We start from the raw sequence: 26,068 nt of genomic DNA, 5'->3' as shown, positions 1-26,068 counted from the left end.
CATGTTACGTTGTGTATGTGTGTTTTCTCTGCTGAGCCTGAAACCTAAAGGAGACATCAAAATGGGCTTAGACAAAATGGATTCTGACTTACACAAAGTGTTCAATTCTGGTCACCACGCTACCAGAAGGATGTGGAGGCTTTGGAGAGGGTACTGAAAAGATTTAGAAACATACAAAAACTATAGCACAACACAGGCCCTTCGGCCCACAAAGTTGTGCCAAACATGTCCCTACCTTAGAGATTACTAGGCTTACCTGTAAACCTCTATCTTATTAAGTTCCATGTACTTATCTAGAAGTCTCTTAAAAGACCCTATCGAATCCACCTCTACCACCGTTGCTGGCACCCGTTCCAAGCACTCACCACAACCGGATGTTGCCTGCTACGGAGGGCATTAGCTATGAGGAGAGGTTGGAGAAACTTGGTTTGTTCTCACTGCAACAATGGAAGTTGAGGGGAGACCTGATAGAAGCCTACAAGATTGAGAGGCATGGACAGAGTGGATAGTCAGAAGCTTTTTCCCAGGGTGGAAGAGTCAATTACTCGGGCACAGGTTTAAGGGGCGAGGGGCAAGGTTTAAAGGAGATGTACGAGGCAGATTTTGCACACAGAGTAGTGGGTGCCTGAAACTCGCTGCCGGGGGAGGTAGTGGGAGCGGATACGGTAGTGAGTTTTAAGGGGCGTCTTAACAAATCCATGAATAGGATGGGAATAGAGGGATATGGACCCCGGAAGGATAAGGGGGTTTTAGTTCAGTTGGGCAGCATGGTCGGTGCAGGCTTGGAGAGGCCAAAGGGCCTGTTCCTGTGCTGGAATTTTCTTTGTTCTTTGTATATTAAAGCTCTACATTACTGGAAGTTGTTGATGGACTGTCTATAATAGAATGTGCTAGAGAGAGTTGCTGATAGAGTTATGGACTTTAGGGAAGTGAAATTGATGGGGTGGTTAACTTTTTATCTGTGAATGTCTTATTCTGGTATTGTACGTGGAACCTAACGCTAGCAGAGATGTATTCCTGGGGGAACAGATGGGACAACATGAGGTGAGTAATAGTCAATTGGTTCAGTGTTGTATTGGTGGTGGGAGACTTGGTGTTGAATTTTTTTTTTCAGATTCAGGAACTGAAGATAGTGAAGTAAATCTTTTCTTTCTGTTTGTTTCAGCTCCTACCTACACCACCAGCTTTGCTGGTGAGACTGCTCATTGCCCTGGCTGTGGGAAGATAGTGTACTTTGGTAAGGAGAATCCATTCTTCATTTACCTGTGATAATTATGTCTAAGAACCCAATTCCTTAGAGCATGCTGGTACACTTGGCTATAATCAGAACATCATTTATCCAGTTCTTGGAAACATCTGGGCCACCTTCCTTTTCAATTCACTGAAATTAGTTGAATATTTTCACCTTTGATTGTTCTTTATCTCTTTCCATACCTATTGTGAACCTTCTGAATATTATGATCACTATTTCCCAAATGCTCTTCTATTGGAAGATGCTCCAGTTGCCCCACCTCATTCTGCAGAACTGGATCTAGTCAAGCTTCCTTCCTCACTGGACTGGAAACAGATTAATTTTGAAAGTTCTCTTGTATACCTTTCAGGAATTCCTTCCCTTCTTTGTTCTTTTACACTATTACTATTCCGGTCTATATTAGGATAATGGAAGACCTCCCCCAGCCCACTTATCACTGCTACATAGTTTTACATTTTTCTGCACTTTCCCTGTAAGTTTGTTCCTTGTTACCTTCCCAGTAGTTGATGGCCTGTGGTATACACCCAAGAGCATAACTCCCCTATTGTTCCTTTTTAAAAATGTATACATTGACAGGATGTCAAGAGTAGCAGTTATTATCCATCCTTAATTATCCTTGGGAAGGTGGTAGTGAGTCACTTTTTGAACCGCTGCTGTTCGCACATGGTGTAGGTGCTCCCACAGTTGTATTAGGAAGAGAACAGTGATATAGCTCTACATTACAATGGTGTGGGATTTGGAAGTAATGAGTTTCCCATATCATTGCTGCTGTGGCCCCTCTTCATAGAGTTTACAGACTAGCTGGTGTTGTTGGTGTCGTGGATCCTATAGCTAGTACACACTGCAACCATTGTGTCCAATGAGGAGAGCTGCGTCCAATGGCAGGGGCACTGATCGGGTGAAGTGCTCTGTCCTGGTTTGACATTATTAAGTGATAGCAAATTATTTGACAGGTTGAACTGCTCCTGTCTCTACACAGAATTGACTCCACACGCTGGGCTAGATTCTTCTATCTCATTCGTGGCTGCCTGCTGCCAGTAAGAATGGAGAATTTGACACTCAGCCAAAATTCCAGTCACTGTAGCAGCACCAGAGAATCCCAACTTCAGACAAGGCTGGAGGCCCCAGTCCAAGGACTTGAACATGCAGCCTTCCTAACTGAAACAGATGAATATTATTCAGCAGTGTGCTATCAGAATTTAATTTTCTTTAAAAGAATGAGCAGACTTTAAGAATGGAAAATGTACAGTAAAATGTGTTGGTGTGGACCTTTCCTGGAGGTGGTTAGACTGCATAAAATGTCAAATCAATTTGGGTGGAGATAAGAATTGGCAAAGGGAGGCCCACTGACAGTAGCTACACTGTAGGATGGGGTATAAATCAAGAAATAATGGGGATTTGTAGGATAGGTACTGCAATAATCATGGGTGATTTTAAACTTCATATTGATTGGACAAATCAAACTGGCAAAGGTACCCTGGAGGATGAGTTGAGTGTATTCAGAATAATCTCTCAGAACAATATGTTCTGGAATCAGATAGCAGACTATTTTAAATCTAATAGTGTGTAATAAGACAAAGAATGAATGAATAATAAAGGATCCTCTAGGTAAGAATAATTATAACATGATCGAATTTACCATTCAACTTGCAGGTGTGAAAATTTAGTCTGAAACTAGTTTTTTAAACTTGAGCAAAGGCGATTACATGGATTTGAAGGCAGTTTTGGGGTCAGCATGGTGACACAGTGCTAAGCACTCCTGCCTCACAGCGCCAGGGACCAAGGTTAAATTCCCAGTTTGGGTCACTGTCTGTGTGGTAGTTTACACGTTCTCCCTGTGTCTGTGTGGGTTTTCTCCGGGTGCTCCAGTTTCCTCCCACAGTCTGAAAGACATGCTGGTTAGGTGCATTAGCCATGTTAAATTCTCCTTCGGTGTACCCGAACAGGCGAATGTTCGAGAGAATGGTGACTCAGGGATTTTCATAGTAACTTCATTGCAGTATTAATGTAAGCATACTTGTGACTAATAAATAAACTCTTTTTTATTCTTTCATAGAATGTGGCTATCCGTGGCAAGGCCAGCATTTGTTCAGTCCCCAATTGTCATTGAACTGAGTGACTTAGAAACATAGAAACTAGAAATAAGAGGAGGCCATTTGGCCCTTCGAGTCTGTCATTCATTATAAGAACATAAGAACATAAGAAATAGGAGCAGGAGTAGGCCATCTAGCCCTTCGAGCCTGCCCCGCCATTCAATAAGATCATGGCTGATCTGTTGTGGCTCAGTTCCACTTTCCCGCCCTCTCCCCATAACCCTTAATCCCCTCTCTTATCAAGAACCCATCAACCCGCTTCTTAAAAATATTTAGCGAGGCAGCCTCCACCACTTCAACGGGCAGAGAATTCCAGAGATTCACCACCCTTTGAGTGAAGAAGTTCCTCCTCAACTCCGTTCTAAACCGCCTCCCCTTTATCTTGAGGCTGTGCCCCCTAGTCCTACTGTCTTTTTTGAGCGGGAAGAGTCTCTCCACCTCTATCCTATCCATCCCATTCATCATCTTATACGTCTCAATGAGATCTCCCCTCATTCTTCTAAACTCTAACGAGTACAAGCCTAGTTTATTCAGCCTCTCCTCATAGCTCAATCCCCTCAACTCCGGTATCAGCCTAGTAAACCTCCTCTGCACTCCCTCCAGGGCCAAAATATCCTTGCGCAGGTGCGGCGCCCAAAACTGCACACAGTACTCCAGCTGCGGCCTCACCAATGCCCTATACAGCTGCAGCAAGACCTCCCTACTTTTATATTCAATCCCCCTCGCTATGAAGGCCAGCATCCCATTCGCAAACTCTCCAAACTCTACAAAAACAGTCACCTGAGGTCACGTTTGAACCCAGGTCCCTGGTGCTATGAGGCAGCGGTGCTAGCCACTGTGTGGCTTTGTAGGGTTTAACACCCTGGGATGCTGAAACCATTGCTTCTTTTCAAAGCACCTGAGACCCAAAGCCAGCACACGGCAGAGGCAGCGAAATGACCTATCTCGAGGATCAGAACTGGCCCCCACCCTCTCCAGGAATGACTTGCCGGCACATGCAACCACAAGGCCATCTATGTGGATTTACTGAGCAAGAGATTTCAAGGACGCTAATAGAGCCCTTAATAATGACCTTAGTAAACTCTCTGTCAAACGACTTAGTAAACTACTGTCAAAACTGGTGCCTCAACCCAAGAGCTTCCAAAACCACATCGTGTGCCTACCCTGCAAGAAGTCTTCAAGAACTTGAGCTCTACCTAAACAGCAGCCGCATTATCCTACACCCGCCTATCTTAGCGTTGTTAGATCACCACAAGTCAGCTCTCTGACTCCAACTCGAGGGTCAAGGTGTGCAGGCAAGAAAGTAGTGTTAAGATCAAAATCAGATGTTATTGAATGGCAGCGTGATCTCAGTTGGCCAAATGCTCCTATTTCTTATCATATGTGGGGCAGATAAGGAATTCCATGCTATTCCAGTCAGGTGGAATCTATCTTACCCTAAATTTACTTTTTATTTTATTCCAATGTGCCCATCAATCTGTCTAGACCATATTGTGGATCCCAATGATGCTGGTATGAACCAAGTCAGGCCAACCATCGGGCATGCCAGCTATTGGTTTCACAATACACCATTGTGTCTCCAACCGTGGATCATTGTGGGTATATGCATGCTGATAATTTTTGCTGTGGACATGTATGCTCTGGGAGTTGGCTAGAAGTTAGCAGCTGGAAGCTGTTACTGCCTGGAATGTGCTTCCGCTCATGTATATAAACACCAAGAGGTTAGGCTCAGAGTCAGAATCTAAAAATAAATCTGTTAAAACCTCACTCCTTCATCTGAAATTAACTATTCAATTCCATGTAAGATTCACAGTTTGAGCTTTCAGTTAGTATGTCCCTTACAGTCAATGTTTGATCATGTTTTCCATACCCTGGAGAGTAGCCCCTGAATTGTCTGAGCTTTCACACTCCCAGCTGAAGGAGAGGCATTGAGTACAAAAACTGGGAAGTTACACTGAACCCTTATAAAGCTTTGGTTAGTCTCCACCAGAATAATGTGTCCTGCTCTGGTCCCCATACTTTAGGAAGAATGTGAAGGTCCTTGAAAGGATGCAGAGAAGATTTACTAGAATGGTTTTAAGGGAGTGAGGTGGGTGGAGTTGAGTTGCCAAGTTAGATCAGAAAGGCTGGGGTTGCTCACATTGGAGAAATTTGATAAAGGTGTACAAGATTATGACAGGCTTAGAAAAGATAGATGAGGAAAATCTCTTACCATCAACTGATGATTAAAGAGCCAGGTGACATTGATTTAGGGATTGGACAAGAGATGGTGGAGGAATGTGAGGAAGAAGGTTTTTGTGCAGCAATGCAATGATGGAATTACTGCCCAGGAGGGTGGTGGAAGCAGAAACAATCAATGATTTTGAGAAGAAATTGATGGGCACTTGAAGGAAATAAATTTGCAGGGCTACTGGTATCAAGTGATATATGGCATAAGTAGATTGCTTCACAGGGAGTTGGCATGGATTCACTGGGCTGAATGGTCTTCTGCTCTATTGTAATTTTAATTGTAATCATTGTGATTCTCAAGTGAAACAGTTAAGAAATAGGAACAGGAGCAGGCCATTCAGCCCCTCCAGCTTGTCCACCATTCGATAAGTTCATGGCTGATCTGATTATGACCCCATCACTACTTCCATGTATGTCTCCCACAACCTTCAGTTTCCTTCTGGGTTCCACATATTTGACCCAGTGATAGTGAAGGAACTGCAAAGGGCCTTCATTAGTGAACGGTCTTTATAAGACCCTTGTCAGACCCCACTTGGAGTACTGTGCGCAGTTCTGGTTACCTCACCAGAGGAAGGATGTGGAAGCTATTGAGAGGGTGCAGAGGAGATTTACAAGGATGTTGCCTGGATTGGGAGGCATGCCTTATGAAGATAGGTTGAGGGAGCTAGGTCTCTTCTCCCTGGAGAGACGAAGGATGAGAGGCAACCTGATAGAGGTTTACAAAATGTTGAGAAGAATAGATAGGGTGGATTCTCAGAGGTTATTTCCCAGGGCTGAAATGGTCGCTACGAGAGGACACAGGTTTAAGGTGCTGGGAAGCAAGTACAGAGGAGATGTCAGGGGTAAGTTTTTCACTCAGAGGGTGGTGAGTGAGTGGAATCGGCCGCCGTTGGTGGTGGTAGAGGTGAACTCGCTGGGGTCTTTTAAAAGACTTCTGGATGAGTACATGGGGTTTAATGGGATTGGGAGTTACAGATAGTTCTATGGCTTGGTAGGTATAGATGTGATCAGTGCAACTTGCGGGCCGAAGGGCCTATTTGTGCTGTAGTGTTCTATGTTCAAAGTATTTCCAAGTCAGGATGGTATGTGATTTGGAGGGGAACTTGCAAGTGGTGATGTCTCTATTTGCCTGCGTCCTCGTCCTTGTAGATGATAGCAGTTGCAAGTTTGAAAGGTGCTGTCTAAGGAACACTGAGTTGCTGCAGTGCACCTTGTAGATGGTACACACAGCTGCCACTGTGGTGGAGGGAGTGAATATTTAAAGTGGTGGATGGGATAGAAATCAAGTGGGCTGATTTGTCCTGGATGGTTTTGAGCTTCAGTGTTGTACCCATCCAAGCAAGTGGAAAGTATTCCATCACACTCCTGACTTGTGCCTTGTAGATGGAGGACAGGCTTTGGGGAGTCAGGAGGTGAGTTATTTGTGTCAGGATTCCCAGCCTCTGACCCGCTTTGATATCCGAAGTATTTATATGTTGGGGTCCAGTTCAGTTTCTGGTCAGTGGTAATGCCAGGCTGTTGATAGTGAGAGATTCAGTGAATGTAATGTCATTGAATGCCATGGGATGATGGTTAGATTCTCTTTTGCTGGAAATATCTATTGCCTGACAGTGTGTGGCACAAATGTTACTTAGGAGCAAGAAGCAAAAGTAGATAGTTAGGCAAGTCAAGCTTGCTCTGCCACAGTTAGAACATGGATGACTATTTACCTGAACACTACTTGCTTGCTGTATTCCCGTATCTCTTGATGTTGTTAGTTACCTGCCACTTATTATATGGATTACATAGGAAATACAGCTGAGAAAACAGGCCAGTCAGCTCAAACTCAGATATTCTCTCTTCCACCTTCTTCCTTTGTCGGGAAAAAGATACAAAATTTGAAGTCATGTACCAACCGACTCAAGAACAGCTTCTTCCTTGCTGCTGTTTGACTTTTGAATGGACTTACCTTGCATTAAGTTGATCTTTCTCTCCACCCTAGCTGTTACTGTAACACAACATTCTGTACCCACTCCTTTCCTTCTCTATGAATGGTATGTTTTGTCTGTATAGTGCTCAAGAAACAATATTTTTCACTGTATACTCATCTATGTGGCAATAATAAATCAAATCAAACTGTTGATGCTGGTGTTAATATTCCACTCAAGCATCATCCCACCTTTTCTCGTCTAATTCTACTCTCTATTTCCTTCTCCTTCAAATGCCTGTTACATTTCCATATCCACTTCAACCATCCCCTGTGGTAGCAGGTTCCACATTCTCACTACTCTTTGGTTGAAGAAGTTTCTTCCTGGATTTCTGAGTGACTATCTTCTATAGATGGGCTGAGCTCAGTGCTAGGTGGTAAATTGAGTTTTGTTTGTATTCACTATTTGCTGGGCAGTTAAGACTCAATTACGTTGCTGTGGTGTTGTTGGTAAAATAATACCTCTGAGAATAGTCGTGAGTCAAAGTAGAGTAGTTTTATTACGAAAGTTTTTGGGAGAAGCCCGATTTCTAAAGCGGTTCGCCAGACTTCTCCCCAAACACAAGAGTAAATTTTTATACATCGCGGGTCCCGTCCCTAGTCACGTCCGCAGTTCTCCAGGAGGTCTATCATGGTTCGCCATCCATCACGTGGTTATTGCTGCCTCAGTGGCTTCGTCCTTTGTGTAGTCCGTTGTAATTGTCTCAAGACTGCAACTGTCTCCGTTCTGTTCCTCTAGTGTGATTAGCCGTTACCACATCTCAACACTGGTTTGCTGTATGCTGGTTTGTTTAGCCAGCATACAAGGCTACAAGCCCGCATAAACAAGTTAGCTGGCATGCAAGGTTATAGGAGTGCAAAAACAAGTCTTGAAATGCTTTGCACAAATCTTTAAGTATTACAAGTTCATTAACTCTTTCCCTTCTTCATGTGGCTTTGGAGTCACATGTGGAGCAGACTGGGTAAGAACAGCAGATTTCTTTCCCTAAAGGACATTAGTGGACCAAAACAGTCCAATAGTTTCATGGTCATCGTTACTGAGACCAACTTTTTATTCCAGGTTGATGAATTGTAACTCCAGTTGCTGTGCTGGGAACATCAGCTTGAGCTTCTGAACTAGAAGCTCCCGAACAGGAACTCTGAGCTACTGTTCCCCAAGTACTTGGAGACATAACTAAAACTGAGGCAGAAGCTCTTGCTTGTGATTTATTCCTTTCAAGTACAAACATCTGCTGCTGAGGCACATGTTGTAATTACATTCTCCCTTGATGTTTTTTATATTGACTTGGTGGCAAAATTCTAGAGTGGAACATTCCACAGTTCTTGGTTAAATAGCAGACATGACTGTGGTTAAGACTGCTTGCTGCAGGACGCCCTTTTTAATATATTGTTTTGATCATGGTGCTGGGAGATGGGTTGTGTAGACTTTGCTTGAACATGTTGTCACTGAGCTGCTGTTCAAGGTGGAGTCTGCAAAATAGGGCTGGGGAAAAAGTGTAGATGCCTGTGTGTGTGGGAGAGAGAGAGAGAGACGTGGGGGTGGGTGTGTGTGTGTGAGAGAGAGACAGTGGAGGGGGGGGTGTGTGTGTGTGTGTCTCAGAGAGAGACTGGGGGGGGGGGGGGGGGTTGCGCGCATGCGCATGTGAGACGGGGGGGCGCGTGTGTGTGTGTGAGAGAGACGGGGGGGGGTGCGCGCGTGTGTGTGTGAGAGACTGAGTGAGAGACGGGGGGGGGTGCGGTGTGTGTGAGACGGGAGGGTGCACGCATGTGTCTGAGAGACGGGGGTGGGGGGCGGCGTGTGTGTGTGTGTGAGAGAGACGGGGTGGGGGTGCATGTGTGTGTATGAGAGACGGGGGTGTGCACGTGTGTGTGTGTGCGCGAGAGACGGGTGGGGGTGTGAATGTGTGAGAGAGAGAGAGAGACGGGGGGGGGTGTGCATGCGTGTGCGAGAGAGACGGGGGGGTGCATGCGTGTGCGAGAGAGAGAGACGGGGGTTGCATGCGTGTGTGAGAGAGACGGGGGGTGCATGTGTGTGCGGGAGAGAGACGGAGGGGTGGGTGTGTTTGAGATCAATAGCGAAGCGATGGCAGACATTTTGGTAATATTTGAGAATACTCAGAATAAGTATGCAATGAAAAATCCTAGGGAAGGAGCCACATCCCCAGTTAACTAAAGAAGTTAAAGAAAGTAACAACCTGTGCAAAGATGAGTGAGAGCTTGAATTAGAGGGGTTAGATTTGATACTTTACAGTCTGGTGGAATCGTTCCAGAATCGAATGAATTTTGGAAAATTAACACCAAATCCAGCTACTACCTCATTAGTCACCTCATTGAAGACCCTAGGATGAAGTCCATCAGGATATGGAGATTTGTTGGCCTGTAGCTCCCTCAGTTTGCTCAGTACACTTCCCTAGTGATTATAATTTCACCAAGTTCCTCTGTCCTTTCCACCTCCCCATTTACAGCTGTTACTGGAATGTTACTGATAATGCTCGATAGTGAAAACCAAAGCAAAATGTTTACTCATTTCATCTGCCATTTCCTTATTATTAACTCCCCATTCTCGTGCTCTGAGGGCTAATACTCACTTTACTCTTACTTTTTAAATGCCAATAGAAATCTTGCTATCTGTATTTACATTTCTTGTATTTACATAAACCTTGTTCTCTTAAAGCTTGTAAAGAATGTTTTAAGGATTGTACGAATCTTTCAGCTAATCCACTGGTCGATGGATAAGGTGTGAATTTTATATGCTGAATAACATTTACTTTGAGATCATCCTCAAACTCTTGTGAAGTAAACTGTGAATCATTATCGCCAACATTTTGTCCCGATTTACCAAATCCTGCAGAAATTTCTTCAAGTTTTTCAATAGTTTGTTCAGATGTAGTAGACCTCATGACACCAACTTCTGGCACTTTGAACAAAGAAAATTACAGCACAGGAACAGGCCCATTGGCTCTTCAAGCCTGCACCAATACACTAAAACCCTCTATCTACCCTTCTGGGGACCATATGAGTGCGCATCAGTTATGTCCAAGAATATTTAACTCTCAAATGGACCAATAAAATCTGTATGTAATTGCTGCCATGGCATTTTAGACCACTCCCAAAGGTTTGAAGGAGATGACAGTGGTGTATTTTTTATTTGTGCACAGGATTGATACTGTCCCATTTTATTTTTACAATCTGAGCACCCAGACTTCACCATCAAAAATAACTGTGTGCTAATTCCTTCATCTGGACTATACCAGGATGATCTTTATGTAGCTGTCCAAGAACTCTCTCACGCAGACTAGGAGAAATGATCACTCAGAAATCCCCACAATAGACACCCATCTTGAACAGTCAATTCAAGCTTTCACGACACATAGGGTTTCAAATCAGGATACACATGATGTGTTTCAGCTATCATATCCATCACCTTCCGATCACAGGTCAAAGCTGTCACAGGCAAATGATCCACAAGCAAAAAGTAATGAATATTAGCAAAACTAGTTGGTTACATTTATTTAAAAGATAAAGGTAAGTATGATAATGTATCAGCACGAGACTCTGATAGGTAGTTTATATTAGAATTTGCTGATAAGATCAGTGACCATCTTTGCATTTGGCTAATAGCTAACGATGGTGTGCCTTTGTACAACCCAAAACCAGTACTCAAACATCAATAATCAGTCAATAATGTGAAAAGATGACCATATAAATGATGAAATGTTTGTGTAAGTTATACTCAAGGCTTCATTTTCCAGCTGAACACAGTTTGATTCAGCATGAATCAGAGAATGTGAAGCAAAAGCTATTGTTTGTGAAATGACTGCCCCTACTCTATAAATTGAAGCGTCACAAGCAGTAATGGCAGCTTCAGATTAAAATGAATTAATACTTCAGACTTTTGCAAAACATCTTTGACATTGTATACATTCTCATATTCTAATGTCTAGCTGCATGACTCTTTCACTCACAGGAAATTATGTAATAGCTTCAATAATACAAAGAACAATACATCACAGGAACAGGCCCTTCAGCCCACCAAGCCTGCACTGATATGCAGTTCCTACCCCCCTGTTGCCCTCCCCATCATGTGTCTATCAAGATACACCTTGAATGTTGTTAATGTGCCTGCTTCCACCACCTCCACTGGCAGTGGGTTCCAGGCACTCATCACCCTCTGTGTGCACATCTCCCTTAAACTTATCACCTCTCACCTTAAACCTGTCGACCCTTCCATCCTGGAAAAAAGCCTCTGACTATCCCCCTTTTCTATGCCTCTCATCATTTTCCATCAGATCTCCCCTCAGCCTCTGTATTTCCAGTGAATTTACCCAACTTCTCCTCATAATCAACACCCTCAAGACCAGGCAACATCCTGGTAAACCAACATTGCACCCTCTCCAAAACATCCACGTCCTTCTGGTAGTATAGCAACCAGAATTGCACAAAATTCTCCAAATGCAGCCTAACTAAAGTTTTATACAACTGTAACATAACTTGCCAACTTTTATATTTGATGCCCAGGCTGATGAATGCAAGCATGCTGTTTGCCGCCTTATGCCTTACTTTCTAGAAAGTATGAAAATAGATGAGTCCCCTGGGCTGGATGGGATTTATCCTAGGATTTTCTGGGAGGCCGAAGAACCTGTACTGCGCTATAATGTTCTATGTTCTATAGTAAGGGCGTGGAATGCCCTGCCTGCAACAGTAGTGGACTCACCAACACTAAGGGCATTTAAATGGTCACTGGATAAACGGAAGGATGATATTGGAATAGTGTAGGTTAGATGGGCTTTAGTTTCGTTTCACAGCTCGGTGTAACATCGAGGGCTGAAGGGCCTGTAATGTGTTGTAATGTTCTATGTTAATCACCTTGTCCACTATGTTGCCGTTTTCAGGGATCCATGAACACCCAGATCCCACTGCCCCCATTTCAGATCTCCAGAAGGTGTTTGATAAGGTGCCTCATAAAAGGTTGCTACAGAAGGTTAGGGGGCATGGAGTTGGGGGTAAGGTGTTAGCGTGGATAGTGGATTGGCTGTCTAATAGGAGGCAGAGAGTTGCTATCAGTGGGTGCTATTCTGATTGGAGGTTGGTGACTAGTGGAGTGCCGCAGGGATCAGTGCTGGGGCCTCAGCTATTTACCATTTGTATAGATGATCTGGTGGAGGGGGCTGAGTGTAGGGTGACGAAATTTGTTGATGACACGAAGATGAGTAGAAAAGCAAATTGCGTGGAGGGTGTGGAAAGTCTGCAGAGAGATCTGGACAGGCTGAGCGAGTGGGCGAGGACCTGGCAGATGGAGTATAATGTTGGCAAGTGTGAGGTTATCCACTTTGGTGGAAATAATAGTAGGAGGGATTATTATTTAAAAGGTGAAAAGCTGCAGCATGCTACGGTGCAGAGGGACCTGGGGGTCCTTGTGCATGAGTCGCAAAAACCCAGTCTGCAGGTGCAGCAGGTGATCAAGAAGGCAAATGGGATGCTGGCCTTCGTAGCGAGGGGGATAGAATATAAAAGTAGGGAGGTCTTGCTGCAACTGTACAGGGCACTGGTGAGGCTGCAGCTGGAGTACTGTGTGCAGTTTTGGTTGCCACACTTGCGCAAGGATATATTGGCCTTGGAGGGAGTGCAGAGGAGGTTCACTAGGCTGATAACCGGAGATGAGGGGATTGGACTGTGAAGAGAGACTTAATAGACTGGGTCTGTACTCGTTGGAGTTTAGAAGGCCGAGGGGGGATGTTATAGAGACGTATAAGATAATGAAGGGGATGGATAGGGTAGAGGTAGAGAGATTCTTTCTGCTTAGAAAGGACAGCAGGACTAGAGGACACAGCCTCAAGATAAGGGGGGGGTGCCGTTTAGATCGGAGTTGAGGAGGAACTTCTTCACTCAAAGGGTGGTGAATCTCTGGAATTCTCTGCCTGTTGAAGTGGTGGAGGCTACCTCGCTAAATATATTTAAGTCACGGGTAGATAGGTTTTTGGTAGGCAAGGGAATTAAGGGTTATGGGGAGAAAGCGGGAAAGTGGAACTGATCCACTTCAGATCAGCCATGATCTTATTGAATGGTGGGGCAGGCTCGAAGGGCTAGATGGCCTACTCCTGCTCCTATTTCTTATGTTCTTATTTTTTAAAAATTCATTTGTGGGACAGGGGTGTTGCTGGCTGGCCAGCATATGTTGTGATGTGGGTATGCCGACGTTGGACTGGCGTAAACACAGTAAAAAGTCTGACAACACCAGCTTTTAGTCCAACCGATTTATTTGATAATAGACTCACAAGCTTTCGGGGTTAGCCCCTTCGTCAGGTGAATGGAGAGTTCTGGCCTCAGACAGAGCATATATGTCTCAGACAGAGACATTCATAAATGACCTGGATGAGGAAGTGGAAGGATGGGTAAGTAAGTTCGCTGATGACACGAAGGTCGGTGGTGTTGTGGATGGTCTGGAAGGATGGCAAAAGTTGCAGCAGGACATAAATGGGATGCAGGACTGGGCGGAGAAGTGGCAGATGGACTTCAACGCGGATAAATGCGTATTCGTCCATTTTGGCAGAACCAACGGGATGAACGAGTACACTATCAAGGGCAGGAGTCTTGGTAGTGTTGAGGAGCAGAAAGATCTTGGGGTCCGGGTCCACAGGACTCTTAAATCGGCCTCGCAGATGGAAGAGGTGGTCAAGAAGGCGTATGGTGTACTGGCCTTCATAAATCGAGGGATTGAGTTTAGGAGTCGGGAGGTAATGCTGCAACTTTATAAGACCCTTGTCAGGCCTCATTTGGAGTATTGTGTGCAGTTCTGGTCGCCTCATTATAGGAAAGACGTAGAAGCTATTGAAAGGGTACAGAGGAGATTTACAAGGATGTTGCCTGGACTGGGAGGCATGCCTTATGAAGTTAGGTTGAGGGAACTGGGTCTCTTTTCCCTGGAGAGACGTAGGTTGAGAGGCGACCTGATAGAGGTTTATAAAATGTTGAGAGGAATAGATAGGGTGGATTCTCAGAGGCTATTTCCCCGGGTTGAAATGGTCGCTACGAGAGGACACAGGTTTAAGGTGCGGGGAGGAAAGTACAGAAGTGATGTTAGGGGTAAGTTTTTCACTGAGGGTGGTGAGTGAATGGAATCGGCTGCCGTCAGTGGTGGTGGAGGCGAACTCGCTGGGGTCTTTTAGAAGACTTCTGGATGAGTATGTGGGGTTTTATGGGATTGGGGGTTATAGATAGGTGTTGATGTGATCGGCGCAACTCGTGGGCTGAAGGGCCTGTTTGTGCTGTAGTGTTCTATGTTCTATATAAAGCACAGACAGTTTAGAGATTACTGATTAGAATGCAAATCTTTACACCTAACCTGCTGTTCAAGTCCTAAAGTGGCTGACAATGTGTGTGGAAGGAGCACTGATCACAGGTTAAAGAGATGTGTATTGTCTCCAGACAGTACAGTAAGTGAGGTTTTGCAAACCTAGGCAAGTCACGGGGGTTACAGACGGTGCGACATGAACCCAAGATCCCGGTTGAAACCGTCCTCGTGTGTGCGGAACTTGGCTATCAGTCTCTGTTCAGCGACTCTGCGCTGTCGTGTGTCATGAAGGCCGCCTTGGAGAATGCTTACCCGCCTCTGACTTTCGGGTAAGCATTCTCCAAGGTGGCCTTCACGACACACGACAGCACAGAGTCGCTGAACAGAGACTGATAGCCAAGTTCCGCACACACGAGGACGGTTTCAACCAGGATCTTGGGTTCATGTCGCACTATCTGTAACCCCCGTGACTTGCCTGGGTTTGCAAAACCTCACTTACTGTGCTGTCTGGAGACAATACACATCTCTGTAAACTGTGATCAGTGCTCCTTCCACTCACATTGTCAGCCACTTCAGGTCTTGAACAGCAGGTTAGGGTAAGGATTTGCATTCTAATCAGTAATCTCTAAACTGTCTGTGCTTTATATGCTCTGTCTGAGGCCAGAACTCTCCATTCACCTGACGAAGGGGCTAACCCCGAAAGCTTGAGTCTATTATCAAATAAATCAGTTGGACTAAAACCTGGTGTTGTCAGACTTTTTACAGCGTATGTTGCCCATCCCTAATTGCTCTTGGAGGCAGTTGAGAGTCAACCACATTGCTGTGGCTCTGGAGTCACATGTAGGCCAGACCAGCTGAGGACAGCAGATTTCCTTCCCAAAAGGACATTAGTGAACCAGATGTGTTTTTCTGATAATCGACCATGGTTTTCACGGTCATCAGTAGATTCTTAATTCCAGATAGTTTGTTAATGCTTCTAAGGATTCTGCCATTTGCTGTATAATTCACATCAGAATTTGATCTTCCAAAATACCCATTTGATCTTCCAAAATACCCATTTGATCTTCCCATTTGTTTGGATTAAATCCATCTGCCATTTCTCTGCCCAACTCTCCAATCTATCTAAATCCTGTTGTATCCTCTGACAATCCCAGGCAATCAGCAACTCCACCAATTTTCATGTCATCTACAAACTAATCAGACCACCTGCATTTTCCTCCACATCATTTATATAGAGTTATAGAGGTTTACAGCACAAAAACAGGCCCTTCGACCCAACTTGTCAATATTGCTATTTTTTTAAACCCCTTAGCTAATCCCAATTGTCTGCATTTTGCCCATATCTCTCTATATCCATCTTATCCATATAACTATCTAAATGCTTTTTAAAAGACAATATTGTACCTGCTTCTACTACTACCTCTGGCAGCTTGTTCCAGTCACTCACCACCTTCTGTGTGAAAAAAATTACGCCTCTGGATGCTTTTGTATCTCGCCCCTCTCGCCTTAAACCTACGCCCTCTAGTTTCAGACTCCCAAAAGATATTGACTATCTACTACCGGAAGGACGTGGAGACCCTGGAGAGAGTGCAGAGGAGGTTGACCAGGATGTTGCCTGGTATGGAAGGACTGGGTTATGAGGAAAGATTGGGTAAATTGGGGCTGCTTTCCCTTGAAACACGGCGACTGAGGGGGGATCTAATAGAGGTATATAAGATTATGAAGGGTATAGATAGAGTAAACAGAGGTAAGCTATTTCCTGTTAGAGACACACAAGGGGCCATGAGCTTAAGGTGAGGGGGGAGAGGTATAACACAGATATTAGAGGGAGGTTTTTCACACAGAGGGTAGTGGGGGTATGGAATGCTCTGCCAAGTAAGGTGGTGGAGGCAGGCACGCTAGAGTTGTTTAAGAGTAACTTAAACAGGCACATGAGTGGGTTGGAGATGGGTGGATATAGGAGATTGTTTTAAATAAGGTTCATTAGCATTGGGACGTCCCTGGTAAGGTAAATGGATATGGTATGATAATAATGTTCTTCTCTTTCCACTCACAGGTTTTAAGTCTTGTTGTCCAATGAGGGGCATACACACGATGGGTTGTACTTGGGCTGCTCTTGAATGTTCAAGATTGGCCTAGTGCTTCATGTCGTTAGTGTTTGCTTAAACTGGACCAGATACTGGGCAAGACGACAGCTCAGTGACTATCACTGATTGCTGTGCAGACACATGGATTTGGGCCAGTGTCTGTGGGAGTTTGCACATTCTCCCTGTGCTTGCGTGGGTTTTCTCCGGGTGCTCCGGTTTCCTCCCACACCCCAAAGATGTGCGATTAGGCTGACTGGCAGTAATAAATTGTCCCTAAATTAGTTTCCCTCAATGCGGATGGCCATAAAACAATAGATAAGGGTCATGGGTGGAGGGTGGGACTGGTAGTGTTAAAATGGCGGCATGGGCTCGTTGGGCTGAAGGGCCTGTTTCCCGGGCTGTTTTTGTTCTTTTGTTCTTTCTTTTGTGCCTTGTCTCTGCTTCTCATTATTTTATAGATCTCTGTAACATCACCCCTCAGCCTCTTACACTCCAGAGAAAAATGTCCCAGTCTATGCAGCCTCTCCTTATAACTCAAACCATCAAGTCCTGGTAGCATTCTAGTAAATCTTTTCTGCACTCTTTCTAGTTTAATTGTATCCTTTCTATAATAGGGTGACCAGAACTGAACACACTATTCCAAGTGTGACCTTACCAATGCCTTGTACAACTTCAACAAGACATCCCAACTCCTGTATTCAATGTTCTGATCATGCCAAGTGCCTTCTTCACCACGCTGTCCACCTGTGACTCCACTTTCAAGGAGCTATGAACCTGTACCCCTAGATCTCTTTGTTCTGTAACTCTTCCCAACACCCTACCATTAACTGAGTAAATCTTGCCCTGATTCAATCTACTAAAATGCATCACCTCACATTTATCTAAATTAAACTCCATCTGCCATTTGTCAGCCCACTGGCCCAATTGATCAAGATCCCGATGCAATTGGAGATAACTTATTCACTGTCCATTATGCCACCAATCTTGGTGTCATCTGCAAACTTACTAACCATGCCTCCTATATTCTCATCCAAATCATTAATATAAATGACAAATAACAGGGGACACAGCACTGATTCCTGAGGCACACCGCTGGGCAGTTAACCACCCTCTGGCTTCTATCAAGAAGCCAATTTTGTATCCGTTTAGGTACCTCACCCTGGACTTTATGCAATAACCTACCATACGATACCTTGTCAAAGGCCTTGCTAAAGTCCATGTAGACAACATCAACTGCACTGCCCTCATCTACCTTCTTGGTTACCCCTTTAAAAAACTCAATCAAATTTGTGAGAGATTATTTTCCACTCACAAAGTCATGCTGACTGTCCCTAAACAGTCATTGCATCTCTAAATGCCTGTAGATCCTGTCTCTCAAAATACCTTCCAACAATTTACCCACCACAGATGTGAGGCTCACTGGCCTGTAGTTCCCAGGCTTTTCCCTGCAGCCCTTTTTAAACAAAGGCACAACATTTGCCCGTCTCCAATCTTCAGGCATCTCACCCGTGACTATTGATGATTCAAATATCTCTGCTAGGGGACCCACAATTTCCTCCCTAGCCTCCCACGGTGTGCTGGGATACACTTCATCAGGTCCCAGGGATTTATTTAACCAAGAACAAACAACAACCCAGCACGGGAAACAGGCCCTTTGGCCCAACGAGCCCACGTCGCCGCATCTTCCTACACCTACCCTGCCCTGTGTGTATGTGAGTGGAACCCCTAATGTAGCCAGATTCAGGGGAGAATAGTGTCCATTTGGTACACCAATCAGCCTAAGAGCAGATCTTTGGGGTGTGGGAGGAAACCGGAGCGCCCGGAGGAAACCCACGCAACCACAGGGAGAATGCACAAATTCCCACAGACACAGGCCCAAATCCATGTATCTGCACAGCTAGCAGTGATAGTCACTGAGCTGTTGCGGTGCCCGTCTGCTGGTCCAGGATTAAGCATACACAACGACACGAAGTACTAGGCCACTCCCGGAACCTCCAAGAGCAGCCCACGCATGACCCACCGTGTGCATGCATCTACCTTGATGTGCTTTAAGATTTCCAGCACCACCTTCTCTGTAATATGTACACTGCGCAAGACATCTCAATTTATTTCCCCAAGTTCCCTAACATCCATGCTTTTCTCAACGGTAAATACTGATGAGAAATATTCATTTACGATCTCACCCATCTCTTGTGGATCTGCACGTAGATGACCTTGTTGATCCTTAAGAGGCCCGACTCTCTCTCTTGTTACTCTTTTGCCCTTTATGTATTTTGTAGAAGCTCTTTGGATTCTCCTTTGCCTTATCTGCCAAAACAATCTCATGTCCCCTTTTTACCCTCCTAATTTCTTTCTTAACTCTAATCCTACACCCCCTATACTCTTCAAGGGATTCACTTGATCCCAGCTGCTTATGCATGTCATGTGCCTCTTTCTTCTTCTTGACCAGGCCCTCATATCCTGAATCACTCATAGTTCCCAACTTTTGCCAGCCTTGCCCTTCACTCTAAGAGGGATGTAGGGTGCCCTGAACCCTGGTTAACACATTTTTGAAAGCCTCCCACTTACCAGACGTCCCTTTCCCTTTGCCTTCCCACAGACTCCCCCAGTTAACTTTTGAAAGTTCCTGCCTGATACCATCAAAATTGGCCTTGCCCCAATTTAGAATTTTAACTTTTGGGCCAGACCTATCATTCTCCATAGCTATTTATGGTGGGTTAGTAAGTTTGCCAACGATACGAAGGTTGGTGGTATTGTGGATAGTCTGGAGGGATGTCAGAAGTTGCAGCGTGACATAGATAGGATGCAAGACTGGGCGGAGAAGTGGCAGATGGACTTCAACGCGGATAAATGTGTAGTGGTCTATTTTGGCAGGTCAAAAGGGATGAAGGAGTACAATATCAAGGGTAGGAGTCTTAGCAGTGTTGAGAAGCAGGTGGACCTTGGGGTCAGGGTCCATAGGACTCTTAAATCAGCCTCGCAGGTGGAGGATGTGGTCAAGAAGGCGTATGGTGTACTGGCCTTCATTAATCGAGGGATTGAGTTTAGGAGTTGGGAGGTAATGCTGCAACTTTATAAGACCCTTGTGAGACCCCACTTGGAGTACTGTGCGCAGTTCTGGTCACCTCACTACAGGAAGGATGTGGAAGCTATTGAGAGGGTGCAGAGGAGATTGACAAGGATGTTGCCTGGATTGGGAGGCATGCCTTATGAAGATAGGTTGAGGGAGTTAGGTCTCTTCTCCCTGGAGAGACGAAGGATGAGAGGCGACCTGATAGAGGTTTATAAAATGTTGAGAGGTATAGATAGGGTGGATTCTTGGAGGCTATTTCCCAGGGCTGAAATGGTCACTACGAGAGGACACAGGTTTAAGGTGCTGGGGAGCAAGTACGGAGGAGATGTCAGGGGTAAGTTTTTCACTCAGAGGGTGGTGGGTGAGTGGAATCGGCTGCCGTCAGTGGTGGTGGAGGCGAACTCACTGGGGTCTTTTAAGAGACTTCTGGATGAGTACATGGGATTTAATGGGATTGAGAGTTATAGATAGGCCTGGGAGGTAGGGATATGACCGGCGAGACACTTGTGGGCCGAAGGGCCTGTTTGTGCTGTAGTGTTCTATGTTCTATGTTCTATCTTAAAACTAATAGAATTATGGTCACTGGTCACAAAGTGACCCCTCAGTAACACTTCTGTCACCTGCCCTTCCTTATTTCCCAAGAGGAGGTCAAGTTTTACCCCCTCTCTAGTCGGGCCTTCCACATACTGAATGAGAAATTCCTCCTGAATACACTCAACAAATTTCTCTCCACCCATCCCTCTAATACTATGGCTGTCCCAATCAAAGTTGGGAAAGTTAAAATCTCCAATTATTACTATCCTTCTTTTCTTGGAGCTATCTGTAATCTCCTTACATAAGAACATAAGAAATAGGAGCAGGAGTAGGCCATCTAGCCCTTCGAGCCTGCCCCGCCATTCAATAAGATCATGGCTGATCTGAAGTGGATCAGTTCCCCTTTCCCGCCTACTCCCCATAACCCTTAATCCCCTTGTCTATCAGAAATCTATCTACCCGTGGCTTAAACACTTACATATTTGCTCCTCGATTTCCCGCTGACTGTTTGGGGGCCTATAGTACAACCCTATCAAAGTGATTTCCCCCTTCTTATTTCTCAGTTCTACCAGTACTCAGTGGGTGAACCCTTGGATATATCCCCTCTCAGTAACAGCCATAATGCTTTCCCTAATCAAAAATGCAACTCCCCCTCCTCTTATCTCCTGTTTTATCCTTCCTATAGCATCTGTACCCTGGAACATTGAGCTGTCAGTCCTGTCTCTCCCTTAGCCATGTTTCAGTAATTGCTATAATATCCCAGTCCCATGTACCCATCCATGTCCTGAGTTCACCTGCCTTGCCCATCAGGCCTCTTGCATTGAAATAAATGCAGTTTAATCTGAACTTCCCTTGCTCTCTGTCTTGTTTTTGTCTCATCATTAAGTTAGGAAGGCACTACTAGGAATACTAGAAGGCGCTAGGATTACTGACACTGCCTTTACTACTTAATGTGCTCTCTTTATCTTCTGTGCTGTCCTCAAACTTCTCTTCTGTCTCCCTGCTGTTCTGGGTCCCACCCCCCTCCACCGCGATTGGCTCTAGCAAATCTCCCCACCAGGATATTCATTCCCCTCCAGTTCAGGTGTAACCCATCGCTCTTGAACAGGTCAGCCCTTTCCCAGAAAAGATCCCAATGATCCAAAAATCTGAATCCCTGTTCCCTGCACCTGCTCTCAAGCCAGGCATTCATCTGCCTAATCCTCCTATTCATACTCTCATTAGCACTTGACACCGAGAGTAGTCCTGAAATTACTATGTTTGAGGCCCTGCACTTTACTCACCTGCCTAACTCTATTCACATTTCAGAACCTCATCCCTTTATCTACCTGTGCCGTTGGGTATATACTACAAATAAGAGAGGTTCCAGCACTGATCCCTGTGGAACACCAGTAGCTGCAGATCTCCATTCTGAAAAACATCCTTCCACCGCTACTCTCTGTCTTCTATAACCAAGTGAGTTCTGTATCCATCCAGCCAGCCCACCCAAAACTCAATTACCTGGATTATCCCATTTCTTAAACAAAGGAACAGCATTGTTCAGTGGCCCGTAGATTAGATTATCATCTAGGTAACGTTGTATGCCTGAGACGAGACTTAAAGTCTGATCTTTTACTGTCCTCTCACTACTTCCCATTTTGTCCTGGAGACGATTGACTTGATGTACGTCATTTTTCAAATGGCCCCAGCCATACAGTAGAACACCCCCCTCTTTTCAAATGTGCCGATTACTGTCTGGAATCTCACCCTGCTGTTTTAAAACCATACAGAGTTATTTTTCTTCCTTGGTCGTCCTGTACTGGCATTTCAATCTTTAACCCTGTTGCTGATTTTCCCCAGCTTTCTAATATTCAAACTCCACAATGTTTCTTTCCTCTACTTCGAATCTTTCCTGATGTTTCCAATGAAACAAAATCACAATTTGTTGCCAATTTTCTTTTTGTAATATCCTAACTATGTCAGGGGGTTGTGGGTGTTTGAAGCAAAAAGTAAAGTGCTGGCTTGCACACATTACTTCAAACTAACACCAACAAATTTGTTGACAGAACTGTTACCTGTCATGAAACTCAAAAGGAACCTGTGAAACACTAATGACATTACCGTCAAATCATGTGACTGGCCCTTAAAGCAACCATGCATCCACTTTAAATATTTAACAATAGAACATAGAACATTACAGCGCAGAACAGGCCCTTCGGCCCATCATGTTGCGCCGACCAGTTAAAAAACAATGACCCACTAATCTAAACCAATCCCTTTTCGTCCATAAACCTATCCATGGATCTCTTAAACGCCCCCAAACTAGGCGCATTTACAACTGCAGCAGGCAGGGCATTCCAATCCCTCACCACCCTCTGGGTAAAGAACCTACCCCTGACATCCGTCCTATAACTACCCCCCCTTAATTTAAAGCCATGCCCCCTCGTGCTAGCTTTCTCCATCCGAGGAAAAAGGCTATCACTATCCACCCTATCTAAACCTCTAATCATCTTATATGTTTCAATAAGATCCCCTCTTAGCCGCCTTCTTTCTAGCGAAAACAACCCCAAATCCCTCAGTCTCTCCTCATAGGACCTCCCCTCCATACCAGGCAACATCCTGGTAAACCTCCTCTGCACCCTCTCCAAAGCCTCCACATCCTTCCTGTAATGTGGGGACCAGAACTGCACACAGTACTCCAAGTGTGGCCGCACCAGAGTTGTGTACAGTTGCAACATGATGCTGCGACTCCTAAATTCAATCCCCCTACCAATAAACGCCAAGACACCGTATGCCTTCTGTATTTGATTGAGTTTTTTGAAGGGGTAACCAGGAAGGTAGATGAGGGCAGTGCTGTTGATGTTGTCTACATGGACTTTAGCAAGGCCTTTGACAAAGTATCGCATGGTAGGTTGTTGCATAAGATTAAATCTCACGGGATCCAGGATGAGGTATCTAAATGGACACAAAATCGGCTTCTTAACAGAAGCCAGAGGGTGGTTGTAGAGGGTTTCAAACTGGAGACGTGTGATCAGCGGTATGCCTCAGGGATTGATGATGGGTCAGTTGTTATTTATCATTTATACTAATGATTTGGATGAGAATATAGGAGGCATGGTTAATAAGTTTGCACATGATACCAAGATTGGTAACCTCTGACTATCCACTCAATCAATGCCTTTCAACATTTTATATACCTCTATCAGGTCACCCCTCATCCTTCATCTCTCCAAGGAGAAAAGGCTGAGCTCACTCAACCTATCTTCATAAGGCATGCCACCCAATCCAGGCAACATTCTTGTAAATCTCCTCTGCACCCTTTCAATAGCTTCCACATCCTTCCTGTAATGAGGCAACCAGAACTGAGCACAGTACTCCAAGTGGGGTCTGACCAGGGTTCTATATGGCTGCAACATTACTCTTGACTCCTAAACTCAATTCCTCATAGTAGATAGTCAATATCTTTTCCCAAAGGGAGGGGAGTCTCAAGCTAGAGGACACAGATTTCGGGTGAGAGGGGAGAGATACAAAAGTATCCAGAGGGGTAATATTTCCACACAAAGGGTGGTGAGTGTCTGGAACAAGCTGCCTGAGGTAGTCGTAGAGCTGGGTAAATTTTGTCTGCCTTTAACTATCCATTCCCTGACTGTATTAAGATGGCACCGAAATTTTGATTTACCGCTGAAGTCCTCTTTCCTTTTTAAATCTGGTTGCTGCAGCTGTCTCTTCAATTCATAACACTTTAGCTGCTTTTCCCCTGAATTCTCCTGAACAGTACCTTGTTCTATTTCTTGATCTCTATTCCATTAATTTCAGTCTTCCTAAGGCATTCTTTCTATTCCAATTCCCTGGTTGCCTAAATGTTACTTGCAACCTTTTCAACCCCCTTTTCCTATCTTCTGGCTGAGCTGACAGATGTTCACTCTCTGGCTTCCTATCTTCAACTGTAATATATGTCCAGCTAAAAATTAAACTCAAAAACCCTTCCTGATTTAATGATGCCTCTGATTGCTAAGCAGCAACTTTATATTTCTGCCACTCGGATTATTTTTCACGCCATAACCCTCTCTAAGCACAGTAGAAACCCAGTTTAAGCTGAGGAAACCCCTGCACATACGAACACCTTTGTCCAGCATGAATCTATCTCTAGGTTTACTCTTCCTTACACAACAACACTAGATTAAAACAGTGCTGGATTTCTAATATTTAACAATAGAAATATAAATCCCTAAAAACTACCTTTGTTTGCCTGCCAGTGGCAATGATTGGGTGAATAAGAATGTGCTAATACTCAACGTTGACTTATCATTTTTTATTAGTATCAGAGCACTGGGAATTGGTTTTGTAGCACGTGGGAAAGTATGCCCTCCCCTGAACAGTTGCACGTTTTAGCAATTTTATTATTAAGTTCAATGATCAACAATTTTCAATCAAACACTTGGGGACTTGGAAATATTAAAGTTTCAGTTAGTGCCATTCTTCTTAGTTCAAAAGAGGATCATGTTATTGAACTACAGTCTAATCATCTGGAATTAAATTGTTTGCACAGGCAGCGTTCCCTCCGTTATAGCAGCTGGTATACTGAGAAAGAGACGTCCCTCATTTTTTTAATGTCTTGCCATTAGACAAATTGATGAGTTTTTTTTGCTCTGAGCTTTTAAGGTTCTTTCTGTCTGAGCACCTCCTAGAAGGATACATTTCCAGTATATAAAATTCATCTGCACTGGCAGCTGATTCTCACTGACAGTGGAACAAACAGAACCATGTAAATGCATTTCTAAACTTGTCAGATTCACTGACAGTCTGCATCTTTGATCCTTTCTAGGGTACAAGAAGCTTGTTGTATCCTTTATAATTGACCTGAATGCTCTGTATTGCTACGGGCAGACATTGACTACTTGTGCAAGCAAAACAATGCCAGATATCTTGCAAAATCAGTGTCCAATAGAGTGACGAAAAGTCGGTTAATTAATTAATTTTCTCACTTGAAGCTTGTTGATAAAAATGCACATTTTATGTTGTTTTGAATACTAATGAGATAAACTAAGTATAGAAAGCTGAGGGGAAGTGATAGAGTGGACAGAGTAGAATAGTTTCCTTTGATGGAGAATTCTAGAACCTGGGACATAGATTTAAGATAAGTGGCTGTAGGTGTAGAGGGGACATGAGGAAGAAACTTTTTACACAGAGGATGGTGGGTGTCTGAAATTCGCTGCCTAAGTTGGAGGAGGCAGAGACCGTAAACTCTCTTACCTGGATTGTTTTGGTTTGATTTATTGTTGTCACATGTATTAGTGCACAGTGAAACGTCTAGTTTCTTGTATGCGTTACCTACAAAGCATACTGTACATAAAGAAGTTCAGTAAGGCTTTGACAAGGTCCCTCATGGCAGACAGAAGGTGAAGTTGCATGGGATCAGAGGTCAGCTGGCAAGGTGGATACAAAACTGGCTCGGTCAAAGAAGACAGAGGCTAGCAGTGGAAGGGTGTGTTTCTGAATGGAGGGCTGTGACAAGTGGTGTTCCTCAGGGATCAGTGCTGGGACCTTTGCTGTTTGTTCTCCAA

At 44.5% G+C, this 26,068-nt stretch overlaps 1 protein-coding gene across 4 annotated transcripts in view; it reads left to right on the top strand.

Annotated features, from left to right (window-relative positions):
* Positions 1 to 26,068, top strand: part of LOC145337676 (cysteine-rich protein 2-like) — an 86,999-nt gene that overhangs the window by 36,286 nt on the left and 24,645 nt on the right. For 3 of the 4 annotated variants that reach the window (XM_080182497.1, XM_080182496.1, XM_080182499.1), the window contains exon 5: positions 1,166 to 1,237. The exons of the other annotated variant lie outside the window; for it this stretch is intronic. In XM_080182497.1, the coding sequence (XP_080038623.1) occupies positions 1,166 to 1,237 (72 nt within the window). The remainder of the gene's footprint in view (positions 1 to 1,165; positions 1,238 to 26,068) is intronic. 4 annotated transcript variants of the gene reach the window in all.

The sequence above is a fragment of the Carcharhinus amblyrhynchos genome, unplaced genomic scaffold (assembly GCF_965287045.1).
Source record: "Carcharhinus amblyrhynchos unplaced genomic scaffold, sCarAmb.v2.hapA scaffold_58, whole genome shotgun sequence".
Lineage (NCBI taxonomy): Eukaryota > Metazoa > Chordata > Chondrichthyes > Carcharhiniformes > Carcharhinidae > Carcharhinus > Carcharhinus amblyrhynchos.
Note: the sequence above shows the minus strand (reverse complement) of the source record. Positions and strands in the feature narration are given on the sequence as shown.